This window comes from Ischnura elegans, chromosome 4 (genome assembly GCF_921293095.1).
Source record: "Ischnura elegans chromosome 4, ioIscEleg1.1, whole genome shotgun sequence".
In the NCBI taxonomy this organism is placed as follows: Eukaryota; Metazoa; Arthropoda; class Insecta; order Odonata; family Coenagrionidae; genus Ischnura; species Ischnura elegans.
In genome coordinates, this window is record NC_060249.1 from 124,580,918 (window position 1) to 124,594,219 (window position 13,302).

Below are 13,302 nucleotides of genomic sequence, written 5' to 3' on the forward strand. Positions count from 1 at the left end.
CGTCTGAGATTGCCAATGAATGTATGAGGCACAGTGGTCAGGGAAACATGTCTTAATAATCACCTATTAAAACTGCCTAAGGTCGGAAAGTTTCCTTCGTTTGATAGGGTATTAATAATCCTTATTTAAGCCAAGCGCTACCCGCTAGCAGGGTACTCTGCTACCTGCTAGCATCCTGCATCGTATCAGTGATCAAAGCCTCGCCCCAAGGTCACCTCACACGGCGACAGCGGGAACCAGAATGACGTCACACGGAGTTTTCCCAGCATTCATACTTAGCCATCGCATTTTCGCAGGCTTAAAAATTTTCTCTTTATATTCAATCGCGAAAAATAGATATCGTCATTAAAAAATTTACAAGCGTGAAATACGTGCTCCAGGAGTAATAATCTTTTGATTTAGGCAATAAAAAAATAACAGGAAACCACCCTATTCAAAATAGAAGCAGCGGTATCAGGTGAAATGAGGGAAGTAGCTCTACCCATATGCTTTTAAAGGAAAAATGAGAATATCAATTTTCATGAAGTTTGGGAAACTGTGGGTTATGCATGATATTTTTACTTTAAAATATTCATACCACTTTTGAGAATTCCACTCATTGTGCAGTGCAGGTTACTCACTAGTCTGCTAATTGGCAACATTTGAGTCACTTTGATTGGTTAAAGTTCCAACTCTGCCACTTCATTTATGAGTTTAGCGAAAGAGGGAAGAGTGGAGGAGATGGGTTTGTCACACTATTGATTGGTACAGTAAGAATAGAGTATCATTATAGTTGTGGAATGGCTGAGAAATATCCATAAGATCACCAAAAACTGTTTGTGAATTTTGGCATTAGCACTTTTTCTTAAATTTACCTATTTTATTTTAGCTGTTAATCTGAGGAATGGCCAAATAACTTCTGTAAGAAATGAAACACAAGACTAAGTGAGTTATTGTTAATGATGTGTACAACCACCCACCTCCATCTATACATCATGTACCTTTGAAAATGCTTGGACCTAAGTATCCAGGTGCACGTTGAAAAGTTTGCTCATGCATTACTTTACTCTTACTTAAAATTCTATTGAAATTCTTTGAGGTTGTTTCATCACCTCTAATCGTGTATTGTTGCTTCAACCATGGACCAATTCTTATTTTTTTTCTCTGAAACTGCCTTGTGAAAACTGAAATGCCCATGCAATTTTCAATACTTTTGTGGTCACCCTTACAGTGCATTCATTTATTTTTTATACAGTTATGAGGAAAGCAAAAGAAAATTTCTATCACAGTTCCATTTTCACTGTGGCAACGTTCATTAGAATATTTTGACTGTTCATTCACCTTACTACGCATAAATTAGGTTGTATATTCTAGAGTAGTTTCATGACACCTTTCAATGCTGTTAAGAAGTTTCAAAACAAATTTTTGTTGTTGCACAGGTATTGCAGTACATGTGCATGTTTCGTAGTTTTTCAGCTAAGTAAAGTGAATGCTCATTTTTATGGTTTCTACCTTTATATGTTTGGTGCTGTGAGAATAGCATGTGTAAGTGAAGTACTCACCGTAAATCATAGTTAAAGAGGGACATGTGCACAATATCGGAATTTCTGCCATAGAAGATGAATTTGCAAGTGATGGGAGCTGGCTTGGTAGACGATGCCGATCCGCTGATCACGGAGGGACCTTGAAGCCACCCCTTGGCTCTTGTGTCAAAGTGGCCCGATCGAGTGGTGTTTCCGAAGTACACATAGTCGCAGATGGTGTTTGGAATACGTCTTGGCATGCCAAGAGTTTCATCCACTTCAGTTGAAGAAAATGGAAAGAGAATAAGCACCACTTACAATACAATGCATTTCATTACCCTACAATTGCAGTGCAGTCAATTTGCAGTGAAACATTAATGCAAACAAAATTACAATAAAGGTTACAGAATGGGTGAGCATTGCAAAAAATATGGAAAAATAAGAGAAAGAAGAAAGTACAAAATTTTTGAGCATACAAGCATTTCTTATGGGAAGGAAAAAAAGAGAATTCCTTGTTATACATATCTGGAGAAAGAGAGTAACTATTTGATTGTAAATATCAACATTTTTCGAGATACAATAACAAAAATTTGCTCATGAGTACATAGTGCAAGTACAAGATTACTTCCTTCCTAGACAGACCTTCCACAAAAATTACAGGGATAGTACTAATGGATAGAGATCTTTTTATGGAGTAAACTCAGCAATTTTTTTTGAATGATTTTTTTTGGACTTAAATGTTCTGATATGAAATTACAAGGAATTCCATATTCTAGTCACTGTGACTGTAGTAGATTTGTTTAGATGTGATGATCTGTGTCAGGGAATATGCATATCAAGGAGCTGACTGATATGGATGTTTGGTTGTATTAAAGGTTTTTCTCAGTCATTGCATCATATCTAATGTTAGGAAATGAGATGAAGCAAAAACCCTGCATTACTTACTCAATAGTCCTGGCTCTGTTGTCTTCACAGGTACTCCAACAGAGGTTTCCGTGATAGCTGTTTCTTCCGGCGTCTCTATAAATTCCAGCTGAGCAACGAACCCATTGTAATCATAAGGTGGAACGGGAGGTCCAGAGCTAAATGGATGAAGAAGGTTAGAATGATGCGTTTCGATAATATTATCCTGAATTTGTGATTTCTGAGCATGTAACTGTTTGGGTCTTTGAGTATTATGAAAGCCAACTTTAGTATTGGTATATGCATTTTCTCATCCTTCTGTATTTATGCCCACATGAAGTGTGTTACTGGCCATCATTGCTTTGAATTGGTCTTTTTTGTTGGTTGCACCTCTTTGATTATGAAAAAATATTTATCCTTTAAGTCATACCTGAATTCGATGAGCATATTTGGACCAGAGTATTCCACTTGAGCTTTTCTAGATCCACAGATTGTCGTTAGTAAAGGGCTGGATGTAGTTGACCCTTTGTATATATTGATGTAATCCGTATCACAGTGACTGTAAGTAAGAAGAGAGTCTCCATTAAAATATGAATGTAATAGGTTGGGTAATAAATCGGGATAGCAAAAATTATTGAAGTAAAGATATCTTTTTGTGTCTGATGTAGTTTTTCGCAGAGTTCAGGTTTACAGTAGGTTAGACTTCCAGGTTCCGTCCTCGTTGCCATTTTGATCCTGGTTTGTTTGAGCCTGGCCACACTCAGCCTCACTTCAGCGTGGCCTGAGGACACCTACAGCACAATAGGTGAAACGTCGCCATAAAATGACATCGTGGAAGGAACTCGGAAGTCTATCCTACTGCGATATCTCTTTGTTTCTTCCAATGCTCTTAATGCAGAGGAAAATATGATATGGAAATATGTTTTTTGATCCCTTGTTGAATGGATTTGCTTAACATTCCCGGTGAATCTTAGTCATGCCATTATAGAGTGTTGCGAGCTTTTCGAAGCAACTCCTAATACATATTTTCTGTTCTTCACCCTTGATCAAAATTAGTACTTATACTCACTAGTGGGGTAGCCAGGAATTTTGTTCCGCGGGGAGGGTGGTCCCAAAACAGGGGGGGAAATTTTTGTAAAACAGGGTACTAAGAAGAGAGAGGGTTTTAGACAAATTTTTAACACTTTCCATTATCGAAAAAACTACATTTTTAAAATAATCTCCTGTAAAGTCATGATTTTTTGATATTTATTTTCTTTCATGAAGCAAAGAAATTTTTCTCTAATATTTTGGGGGCGAAGGGGTCCGAACCCCCCGGACCTCCCTCCTCGCTACACCACTGATACTCACTACCACTCAAACCAGTGCACTCGTGGCTAGTTACCCGCCACTAACCTCTAACTGCTAAATGCTCTCGAAAGTTTCGTGGCCCTCACCCCCAGGCGTGTCACGATTCCCTCACTATGGTTTCAAAGGTTCTTATGAGTACCGCTTCCGTAAATTTAGTCTTATACGTGAATGCGTCCCGAGTGAAACCATTGGATGCCCAAATTAAAATCCTTGAAGCATGAGTTGGCCCAAGGAAGGGAAGGAAATGGCCCTCCTAACCTGTATGTGCGATTTCACACACCTGCGGCTTAGGCTGAGCGAGCTCTATCCTCACCTAACCAAAGCAACCTTCTGGTTGAATCTCAAAGTGAGTGATATGTGTGGGCCTGAAGCAAGTGCCCTGAGCAGAGGCGCAGCTAGGAATTAAGGCTGGGGGGGTTAAGGTACAACTAATACCGGGGTGTGCGGGGGTATGGAATACCCACCAGGATAAGCGGTAGGTGCTAGTTTAATAAATTGCGGAATTTTAAGATAAATGGTTCAAAATGGTGAGTTTCACAGCTTTCTAAGGGATATTTTATTATCCTTACACTATACTATAAGTAGTATCAATCCAATTAAGTAAAATGGATTAAACTTAAATATTTCTCTGAGCACTGGAGGGAGGTTTTGGGGGGGGGGAGGTTTATCCCCCAAAATCCCCTCCTCGCTGCGCCACTGGACCTGAGGCCTTTGAATTAAAAATTATCTTAGATCCCGAGGCTTTGGGGGTTTACTAGAGAGTTTACCATCTACGATTTGGAAGTTGTATATTTGCCTACTTATTTTCCGATGTTTATATCAGAAAGACAAGAATTTTTTTTAAGGCTACTTTTCCGCACTTTGTTGATAGCGCGTGGGTTTCATGCAGTGGCTCCGACTCCATGGGGCATGAGGGGGCCCGAGCCCCCTCAAAAATTTGTTATGGGTGTGAGGAAAAATGTGTCAGGCTTGTCGATTTTCCCCGGAGTGTCCAGATATCGAGATTAGAGTTATCAGGGTTCTAATATTGATCATATGACTCGACTTCCAAACTGCTCAAAAAACTCACTACTTATAAAATTTCTCAGGGACAAGATCCCCGGTTTGGGTCCCCCCGATATTTTTTGTGAGTTGGCATCCCTGGTTTCATGCCATGCCCAATGAAGTAAGGCCATGCCCTGTCTGCCAGTGGCGCAGCAAGGGGGGTTTTAGGGGATAAACCCCCAGAGCTCAGAGATATTTTTGAGTTTAATCCATTTCACTTATTTGGTTCAGTTTAACTTATAGAATAGAGCTAGGATTCATCAAAGATCCCTTAGAAAGCCGTATAACTCACCATTTGAACCATTATTCTTCAAATTTTTCTGGAGGGGGGCACCAGGAACTCCTGCTTACCCTAGTGGGTATGCAATACCCCCACACCCGTAAGTATTAGTTGCGCCTAAATCTCCCCCCCCGTAGCCTTAATTCCTAGCTGCGCCCCTTCTGTCTACAGTTGGCACCGTGAACGCCTTCCTGACTCAGGCCTCAATATCCCTTGTCTTTCGCCCGCCTTCCCGTCCAATATCTCGTATATGTATCTCGTGTATTTCCTGCGGCGTGTCGCCATGCGTGCGCGTGATGTGACTGGGCGGACGGACGCTTTAAGTTGAGGGAATGAATGTCTCTGCACCTCTTCTCATTAAAAAAAAATGGACTGGACTACAGGTGACCGCTCTCTATCTCTCTCTCTCTGACTGGCACTCACTGAGATACTTGCGCGGAGATGAGCGTGCACTTAATGAAAGACTTCATCTCGCAGGTATGTTGGCACCTGTTTGATTAAATTTCAAGTCGCGTCATGATCTTGATATAGTGTCAAGCCGCCTTATGTGCTTGATAAATTGTGGGGGAGGATCATTTTCTCGAAAGCGAAAAAGCACCAAGAAATGACTTCTTCCTCGGCTTCAAGAGGGAACTTGGGGGATGGCGGAATTAAGTGCTGCCCTTCGCGTCATATGAGCCTTCATAGCCATCGTTGTCATTTTATTTTCTTCCCAAGGTAGGTAGCGGTGGAATCCAGTCGTGGATATTGTCTGCCCTCGAGATGACCTCGCGTCTAGTGATGGAAAAATATCGGTCAAAATAGATTTATCGAGGAACCGATTTTTAATCGAAATGAAAAAAAGCTCGACTTGAAAAATTGAAATTTGAACCGAAAGATCGATTGATCGAAAAAAAATGACGATAAAAAAAAGTAAAATTTCATTAAAATATGTTTAATATGCATTCGAAAAACTATCGATGTACGCATTTGAGATTTTGACCAAAAAATCTAAAAAATCTGCTAGAAAGCATGCGTGAATTTGTGGAAAAATTAACAAATGCACGCATATTACATTTTTGTAACCATTCGGCTTTACAAACCTCTCAAGAAAGGTCAACTCACTGCGATGCTGTCTTGATGGTCGATTGGTGGGGGGGGGGGGGGGGGGGGGGGTGGTTTCCAATTTTACCGGCTTTTGATAATAGTATTTCTCTCGGGACGTATGGCGTTATCATAGGCGCATAGTGACGCTGATGAGATCACACGAAATGATCATTATCGAAGTCGAAAACTTGAGTTTTGATCGAAACTCGAAGACCAAGGATCAATCTCGATTTCTTTGATTTGATTTCCGATTTTTCCATCACTACTCAAGTCATCTTCCTACCGCAACTTTCCTTTAGTCACTCCCCTCTGCAGTTGGACTCATCGGTTTTTGCGAATCGCAAGATTTGCGATTTATTTTTTTTTTAATTTTGTAATTTTTACCAGCGGTAGCAGGGCCTGAAAACCTTTCTTAATCATTTTACAAGTCGTAAATGAGACCGCCAGCTATAAAATCGTATGTGAACGGCGAATATGAATGAAGCGCGAAAATCAGGAATTCACAATAATTGTTAAAAATGCAGTTCTAATTGTACTTTACAGAGTTTCGTTAACAGATGTTGGACTTCTCTGACCATATTTAATGGAAGTTGTATTTTATAACACAAAATTTTCCTTAGGCTCTATTTTGGCATTGCTTGTCTATGCCAATGGACAATACAAACAAATAAACGCTGAAATTGAAGCAACATACGTTTTTAAATGAGAAAGGTGTTGCACTTGGCTCAATCGTACAGTTTATAATAATACAAATTGAATTGATCACGTCATATTAACCCTATGTTTGCCTTTTGACGTCGAGGCATTTCGTCTACCAGAGCGGTACTTTTTTTTGTCGGCATGCGGCGGATGAAGTTGTTGTCGCGACTGGCGTTGTCAGGGCGAGGCCAGCTCAAATTCTTTCCCCCGCCACACTTCTGGCTGTCCTCGCGTTGGTATCGCACCCTTGCGGTTCATTTCCGCACTAGACAGAGGTAGTCTTCTGAGAAGCTGGCGCTCTCTTGAAAAGGTTAATTAAGCTCGGAGAGTCCGCGCGCCACCCGATAGTTGGCGCCGGCGTCACATTCCGTGGGCGCCGGGAAATCCGGGAATGCTGGGACGACGCCAAGGAGGTGTAGGGAGGGGAGAATGTGTGTTGGCGGAAGAGTATGAAGCCAGGAGCACATAGCGCACACTTGACCCATCACAACTCAGAGGAATCTACAACTTTTTCTTCGTGGTAAATATAAACGTAGCGTCATTCGCTCATAGTAATGCAATACTATGATTGGTCCGATCCTCTCTTTCCCAATCCAGTTCTCCTAGTTCCTTTACGCTATTCATCATTGTGAATCCATCGTGATTAATTTTACTCCTGGTCTTCTTCGAAGGATACAAAGAAGATTTAGAGGAGGCCGTTGCGCCGTGGAAACAAAGCATGGCATTCGCGACAAGGCCTTGGCAGTAGCGGATACAGAAAAAATCTCAAAGGGGGGGGGGGGCGCAAAAGGAACTTTGAGCTACTTTTATATTTGTCGTAATTACAAATCATTAAGTCACATGCAAAGTTTAAGAAATTTTTATTTAAACTGATTATATAAACATGCAAGACAATACCATCTTATGATATATATGAAAGTTACCATTGTGGTTCTGCAATGTTAGGCAATGCGGACGGCCCCGCAAGGGGAGGGGGGGCGCGCCCCCTGTCCCCCCATATGTATCCGCCACTGGGCCTAGGGAGTGTGTATGCGGAAGAGACTGTTGGACGAGGCGCGGTTGATTTTCTGGAGAAAAACGCCGCGGTGGTAATCCGTGGGATGATCCCCGCTTACGATTGACGGCCAATCTTGCCCAGTTAGGGTTTCGGCCTTCATTTTATGTGTGGCAATATACCCCGCGGGAAGGCTCTGATATGAGGTACCCGAATGGTGATAATACCGTCTTCCCCTCGGCTGAGAACGCTAACGCAGCCCACACTTCTTGGAGAACCCCTTTTCCCGCTCTCCTCCCCTCCGACAAACTCAGAACCCCCTCTTTACGAAGTCGACGACGGAAAAGCGAGAACCTCAAACAGTTGAGATGAAAAAAATGTGAACTTTACGTAGGTAACTTCATCTGATCCAGATGATGCCATTCAGCGACTAAACCGATCGATTTAAAGCTACTCACGTGAAATTTACGACGTTTTATCATTTCAACATGAAGGAATTACACAAAGTCACGCCTCAAAAAATTCATTTTGGCCTTAAACAGGTCTGACTTCTACAACTCTAGCCTAATAATTTTAGTATGCGCTGTTTCCTAAATGTGTATTTTTATTAAGCAGTAAGCACCTGTAATAGTGGTTTATCCGCTTTCCTCTCTTTACGATACAGCACTTCACCGGTGGCGCCGACTCCATGGGGCTTGAGGGGGACCGAGCCCCCTCAAAAATTCGTTATTGGTGTGAGGAAAAAAATGTGTCAGGCTTGTCGATTTTCCCCGATGTGTCCCGATATCGAAATTCGAGTTATAAGGGTTCTAATGTTGATACGAATCTTCTAAAATACTTATAAAACTTATAAAATTTCCCGGTGCAAGATCCCCGGTTTGGGTCCCCCAATATTTTTTGTAAGTCGGCATCGCTGCACTTCACTCCCTTTTGCTCCTCTATTTCGCTATCGTTTATTTGTGTCAAATAATTCTTCGATGAAGACTTCTCGCGTCAAAATCGCGGATAGAATCACGGGTCGAGTTGGAAATCTGGAGCTGCCTGTCCGTTTCCATCGCGATTAAGTTTTCCTTCGCTCCATATGGATCAGTAATTATACATGGGAATGATTCAAAGTATCTCCTCCTGCTCTCGAGTGGCGGCGCTGCGATAAATATTTAATGCCCGTCCAGGGAAGGAGGTAGTCAGTCAGTGGATTTGGGGGCGTGGTGCCAACCTCGTGTTAAGGGCTAATTGCGCCAATGTTTCATTCAGCGTGCCTTGTCACATAGACTTGCAGCATTGTATCAGTATCTCGGCGTCTACGAACCTGTAACGGTGAACGTGTTCTGTTAAGAAATTCATGCCAATTCTAAGTTCACTATCCACATCTTTAATCATGAATGAGGCTCCATCCCAGCCGGCACAGCAGAAATTCTTTACATAAATGGAAGAGAAAAAATGGAGAAAATATATCTGTAGAGAAATCACAGGGTAGGAATTTCCCTATCTTTTCTGTTCGCAGAGAGCCCACAAGATTATTTACGGCGCTAGCGCTAATAATGCAGTGAAATTACTTGTAAATCAGATTCAAAGGGCTGACGCAGATGGAGAGCTAATTAATATTTTTGTTCCACCATTAAAAAAACAATTATAACATACTATTTAGCATTTTAAATTCTCAAAGTGGACCATTGTGCGCGAAAGGTTGTTATTGTGATGAGTACAAATGCTTCGATTTTAAGAATAACTTAATTCCCTTAGCCCTAACGATAAATTTCATTTCATGTTGACATTGGTACAACTTTATAATAATTCATCTGCACGTAATAGGTACGTTTTAGGGGACGAGATGTCCTTAATACCCAACTTTGAGATGTTTCTCGTCTGCTAACCGAAAGGCATAAAAGAAGACTATCGATTCATACAATCGATATGATTGAAATCGAAATGCTGCCATGCTGCTCGAGTAACAACAACTACGGTTTGAAACGGTTGCAATCACGAATGTTTTGAAAGTTGTCTCTATTATTCCTCGTGCTGTATGAGTGAAAGCGGTTGAAAATGAAGTATCTTTTACCAATGGAGTAACGCAGTAGTCTCTGCACTGTCTCACGCCCTTGAATTTACGCAGACGAGTATGTAAACAATAGGATCTGTATTTGAAGCATGGAAGATGTTGTTTGAAGTGAGTATCATTAATTTCTCTTATGTTCTCCATGCTGACTAGCATTTACTAATGCAATGTTGCTGGAATAACGTATTATATAACAGTATTTCTTTCCATGTTCGTTATTAATGTATGAATTTTGCAATTTCAAATTATTTTTTAGCGGAATAACGTGAGTGGAACTCGTTGGTGTTGTTGTATCCTAATAGTCCGGCATTTCCATCGTCCTATGTCGTCTATGATGTTATTGCAGTGCTAAATTTACCCATCTAACGTCAAGATAAGTACCGTATAAGTCATATTTTAATTGTTGTCACCTAGGTTTGTTTTGATTGTGAAATAAGTAGTATATCCCAAGTGTTGTGAGGATGTGACGAAAATCATCATTTCGATATGAGTATTTTTTTACCTATTCCTCGACATTGGAGGTGAGTTTCGTTCTTTTCTCGTCATCACGTTTAACAGCTATACCATACTTCTTTGCAGATATGCTGAAAACAGGGGAACTGTGGGCCCTAAATGGAGCTTAATGTGGGAAAGGATGATGTTATTGCAGTGCTAAATTTACCGAATGAACGGGCAGATGTCTAAAAATTATTTCTAAATTACGGTGTAGATGTGCCCAAATAAAGGTATTTTTTTAGAGACTTATGATTTTTTGTGTGTAAAAATGTGTGGAAACCTCATCCCGCTTAGAGTTAGCAATAAAGGTAGTAATAAGTGAGCATCGAGTATTAGTCGCCGTTAGTTCGTTGCATGGCCTCTACGCGGCGCCCTACTCGCCGTTAGAGAAATGATTTCTCTTGTATTTAGGAAATCTTTCTCTTGGATTTCTCTAGTTTTTCTCTAACTTTTCTCCAAGATATACGCATATGATTTCTCTTAACGTATATGATTTCTCCGTTTTATACGGAAATTATACATATATTTTGGTTCTATTTAAAACGTTGTGCCGGCTGGGATATGATACTATTTATGTGATTTCCCTTTCCTTCACTTCAACAGCATTTTTGCACTCTCTCAAACCCTCTCACGACGCAATGTGAACGTAATTCCACTGCACGAAATTTAGTTGCGTGGCGTAATTCAGCGTTGAAAATCATTATCCCAAATATTGGGCGTTACTTACAGTATGACACGCATCAATATTTACACCAACATTGGCCGAAGTAGTGTTCTAATGTCCCGCTAGAGAACGCCATTGTATTTCGATGATTTTACGTTGCATAAGCATTCGTGTGATTTGTACACTTTAATCAGTATTGAAACAACTTCTTTCGTTCACATTTTAGAAACTTCGAGCGAATTTTCGGAACAAATGCAATGTTTTACAGCCAAACCTGATGTTTAGCGAAGACCTTCTTGTTTTGGCCACTAGGAGTCAACATAACTGACTTCTGATTGGAGATTGGCCGCGAGAAAATAGAACCTGTTCTAAATTACAAATTGGACAATAAATTGTGTTTAATATTGTGAAAAGGATATTGGAATAGAAATTAATGCGTGTCAGTTGGACCACAATCCAATATCCAATGAATTGGCCAATAAATTAGGAAGTGTCATACGGGCTTTAGTATTTAATGGCTTAGTACAATGGCAGTCCATGCAATTAATAATATTGTGCGTGAAAATACTGCTATGCGGTGAATCCGGTTGTACGAATGATAAAAGTGTTTGAAGTGAGGCATGATACACCATTGTACTTCCACGATATCACGCCCAATATTACATACAAGTTTATTCATTAGAATTTGCTATGGCCTCCTTAATTCGCCATGGAACGAATCCCCAACGCATTTCATCCAATATAATCAAGCTTCATTGGTAGTTTGCCGGTGAGGATGCTTGCGTTAAAAGCTGGGAATGATGGATTTTTTTCGCTTCCACTTTTTTGATTTCTTTGTATAAACTATTATTAACTCCATTGCTTGCAGGGGATGTTGAACATTTTGGAATAAGTGCGCACCAACAACTCGTTTTCTTACGATAACATGCACGGGTGGAAGGAGTTGACTATGATCCCTTTCCTTAATCATCATTTGTTGGCTACATTGGAGGCGGAGGTTATTGTTATTTTCGCCACGTTGCGCGGAACAAGGAGCCTAATGGAACCCCTTATTGCCTCTCAGCACCTGCTGAGAATAATTATTATTTTAATATCAAGGCCGGGAGCGTGAAAAATCAGCGTTGCCTCTTTATTGCCTCGACGCCGTGTTCTCAGTCAGGGGCGGCCGTTGTCCGTCGTGAGCGTCAGCAGCTAGCCCTCGTCGCCGAAAAATCTCTTGGCCCTGGTGTCCACGAAAATAAAGCCATTTCCGCCAAAATTGGAAGTGACAACCTTCCGTTTTAATTTAACGGTCTTTTGAGGGGTCAACCACCTTCTAAAACTCTTGGACGGGCGAACGCCCACGTGCTGCTTTTTTCAATGTGAGGAAACATTTTGATTTTTTCTATCAGTGGCGCAGCGAGGGGTTTTGGGGGTTAAACCCCCCCCCCCCAGAGCTCAGAGAAATTTTTAAGTTTAATCCATTTTCCTTAATTGGATCAATATTGCTAATATAATAGTGTAAGGACTAATAAAATATCCCTCGGAAAGCCGTAAAATTCGCCATTTTGAACCGAATATCTTAATATTCCGCAATTTATTAATCTCGCACCTACCGCTTATCCTGGTGGGTATTCCACATCCCGGTATTAGTTGCACCTGAGCCTCCCCCAGCTTTAATTCCTAGCTGCGCCCCTGTATTCTGTTACTTAGAATATACACATGGTAAATTGTGAGGTATCTTTATCTGGAAGTATTGATTTTTGTAGTCGTTTTGTAATATGCAGTTTTTAATAAAATGAAAGGGGAACTTATTAAAAAATAGTGGCGGTCGAAGGGAAGAGGTAATGGAGATTGCTACCCTCACACAAATCCAACAATATGAAATGGGGAGCCATCTATGAATATGGCTCACAGCGATGGCGCGAAGACTTCCCTACCAGCAGGTTTAGTGGGAATCGAATGTATAATCAATCGATTCAAACAGGGTGTCTCAAAGAGGACTTAAAACACTTTATTTAAAAAGTGATAACAGTTCAATAATGTCTTTTGTTCTCAGGAGTTCCCCGAAATATTTTTTTCGTACGTACGCCTTTTTCCGAAATTGGAGTGGATAATGCAAGTTTCGACATTCAAGTGCATAGAAATTCGGTGAAGAGGGTATGACAGTCTTTAAAAATGCCGTAATTGTTTTCGATTTGCGCTCCATATTGATTTATAATCTCGTAAAGCGACTTGCTATAAGTGAAG

General features: G+C 40.8%; 1 protein-coding gene and 1 long non-coding RNA gene across 5 annotated transcripts in view; one reads left to right on the plus strand and one right to left on the minus strand.

Annotated features, from left to right (window-relative positions):
- LOC124158017 overlaps positions 1–13,302 on the minus strand; it is a 740,388-nt gene that overhangs the window by 15,207 nt on the left and 711,879 nt on the right. For all 4 annotated transcript variants that reach the window (XM_046533161.1, XM_046533162.1, XM_046533160.1 and 1 more), the window contains 3 exons: positions 2,836–2,964; positions 2,448–2,584; positions 1,542–1,779 (listed from right to left, as the gene is read on the minus strand). In XM_046533161.1, coding sequence (XP_046389117.1) covers positions 1,542–1,779; positions 2,448–2,584; positions 2,836–2,964 — 504 coding nt within the window. The remainder of the gene's footprint in view (positions 1–1,541; positions 1,780–2,447; positions 2,585–2,835; positions 2,965–13,302) is intronic.
- LOC124158020 lies at positions 9,253–10,654 on the plus strand. Its single transcript, XR_006864679.1, has 2 exons — positions 9,253–10,025; positions 10,171–10,654. It is a non-coding gene; the product is annotated as an uncharacterized LOC124158020 (long non-coding RNA).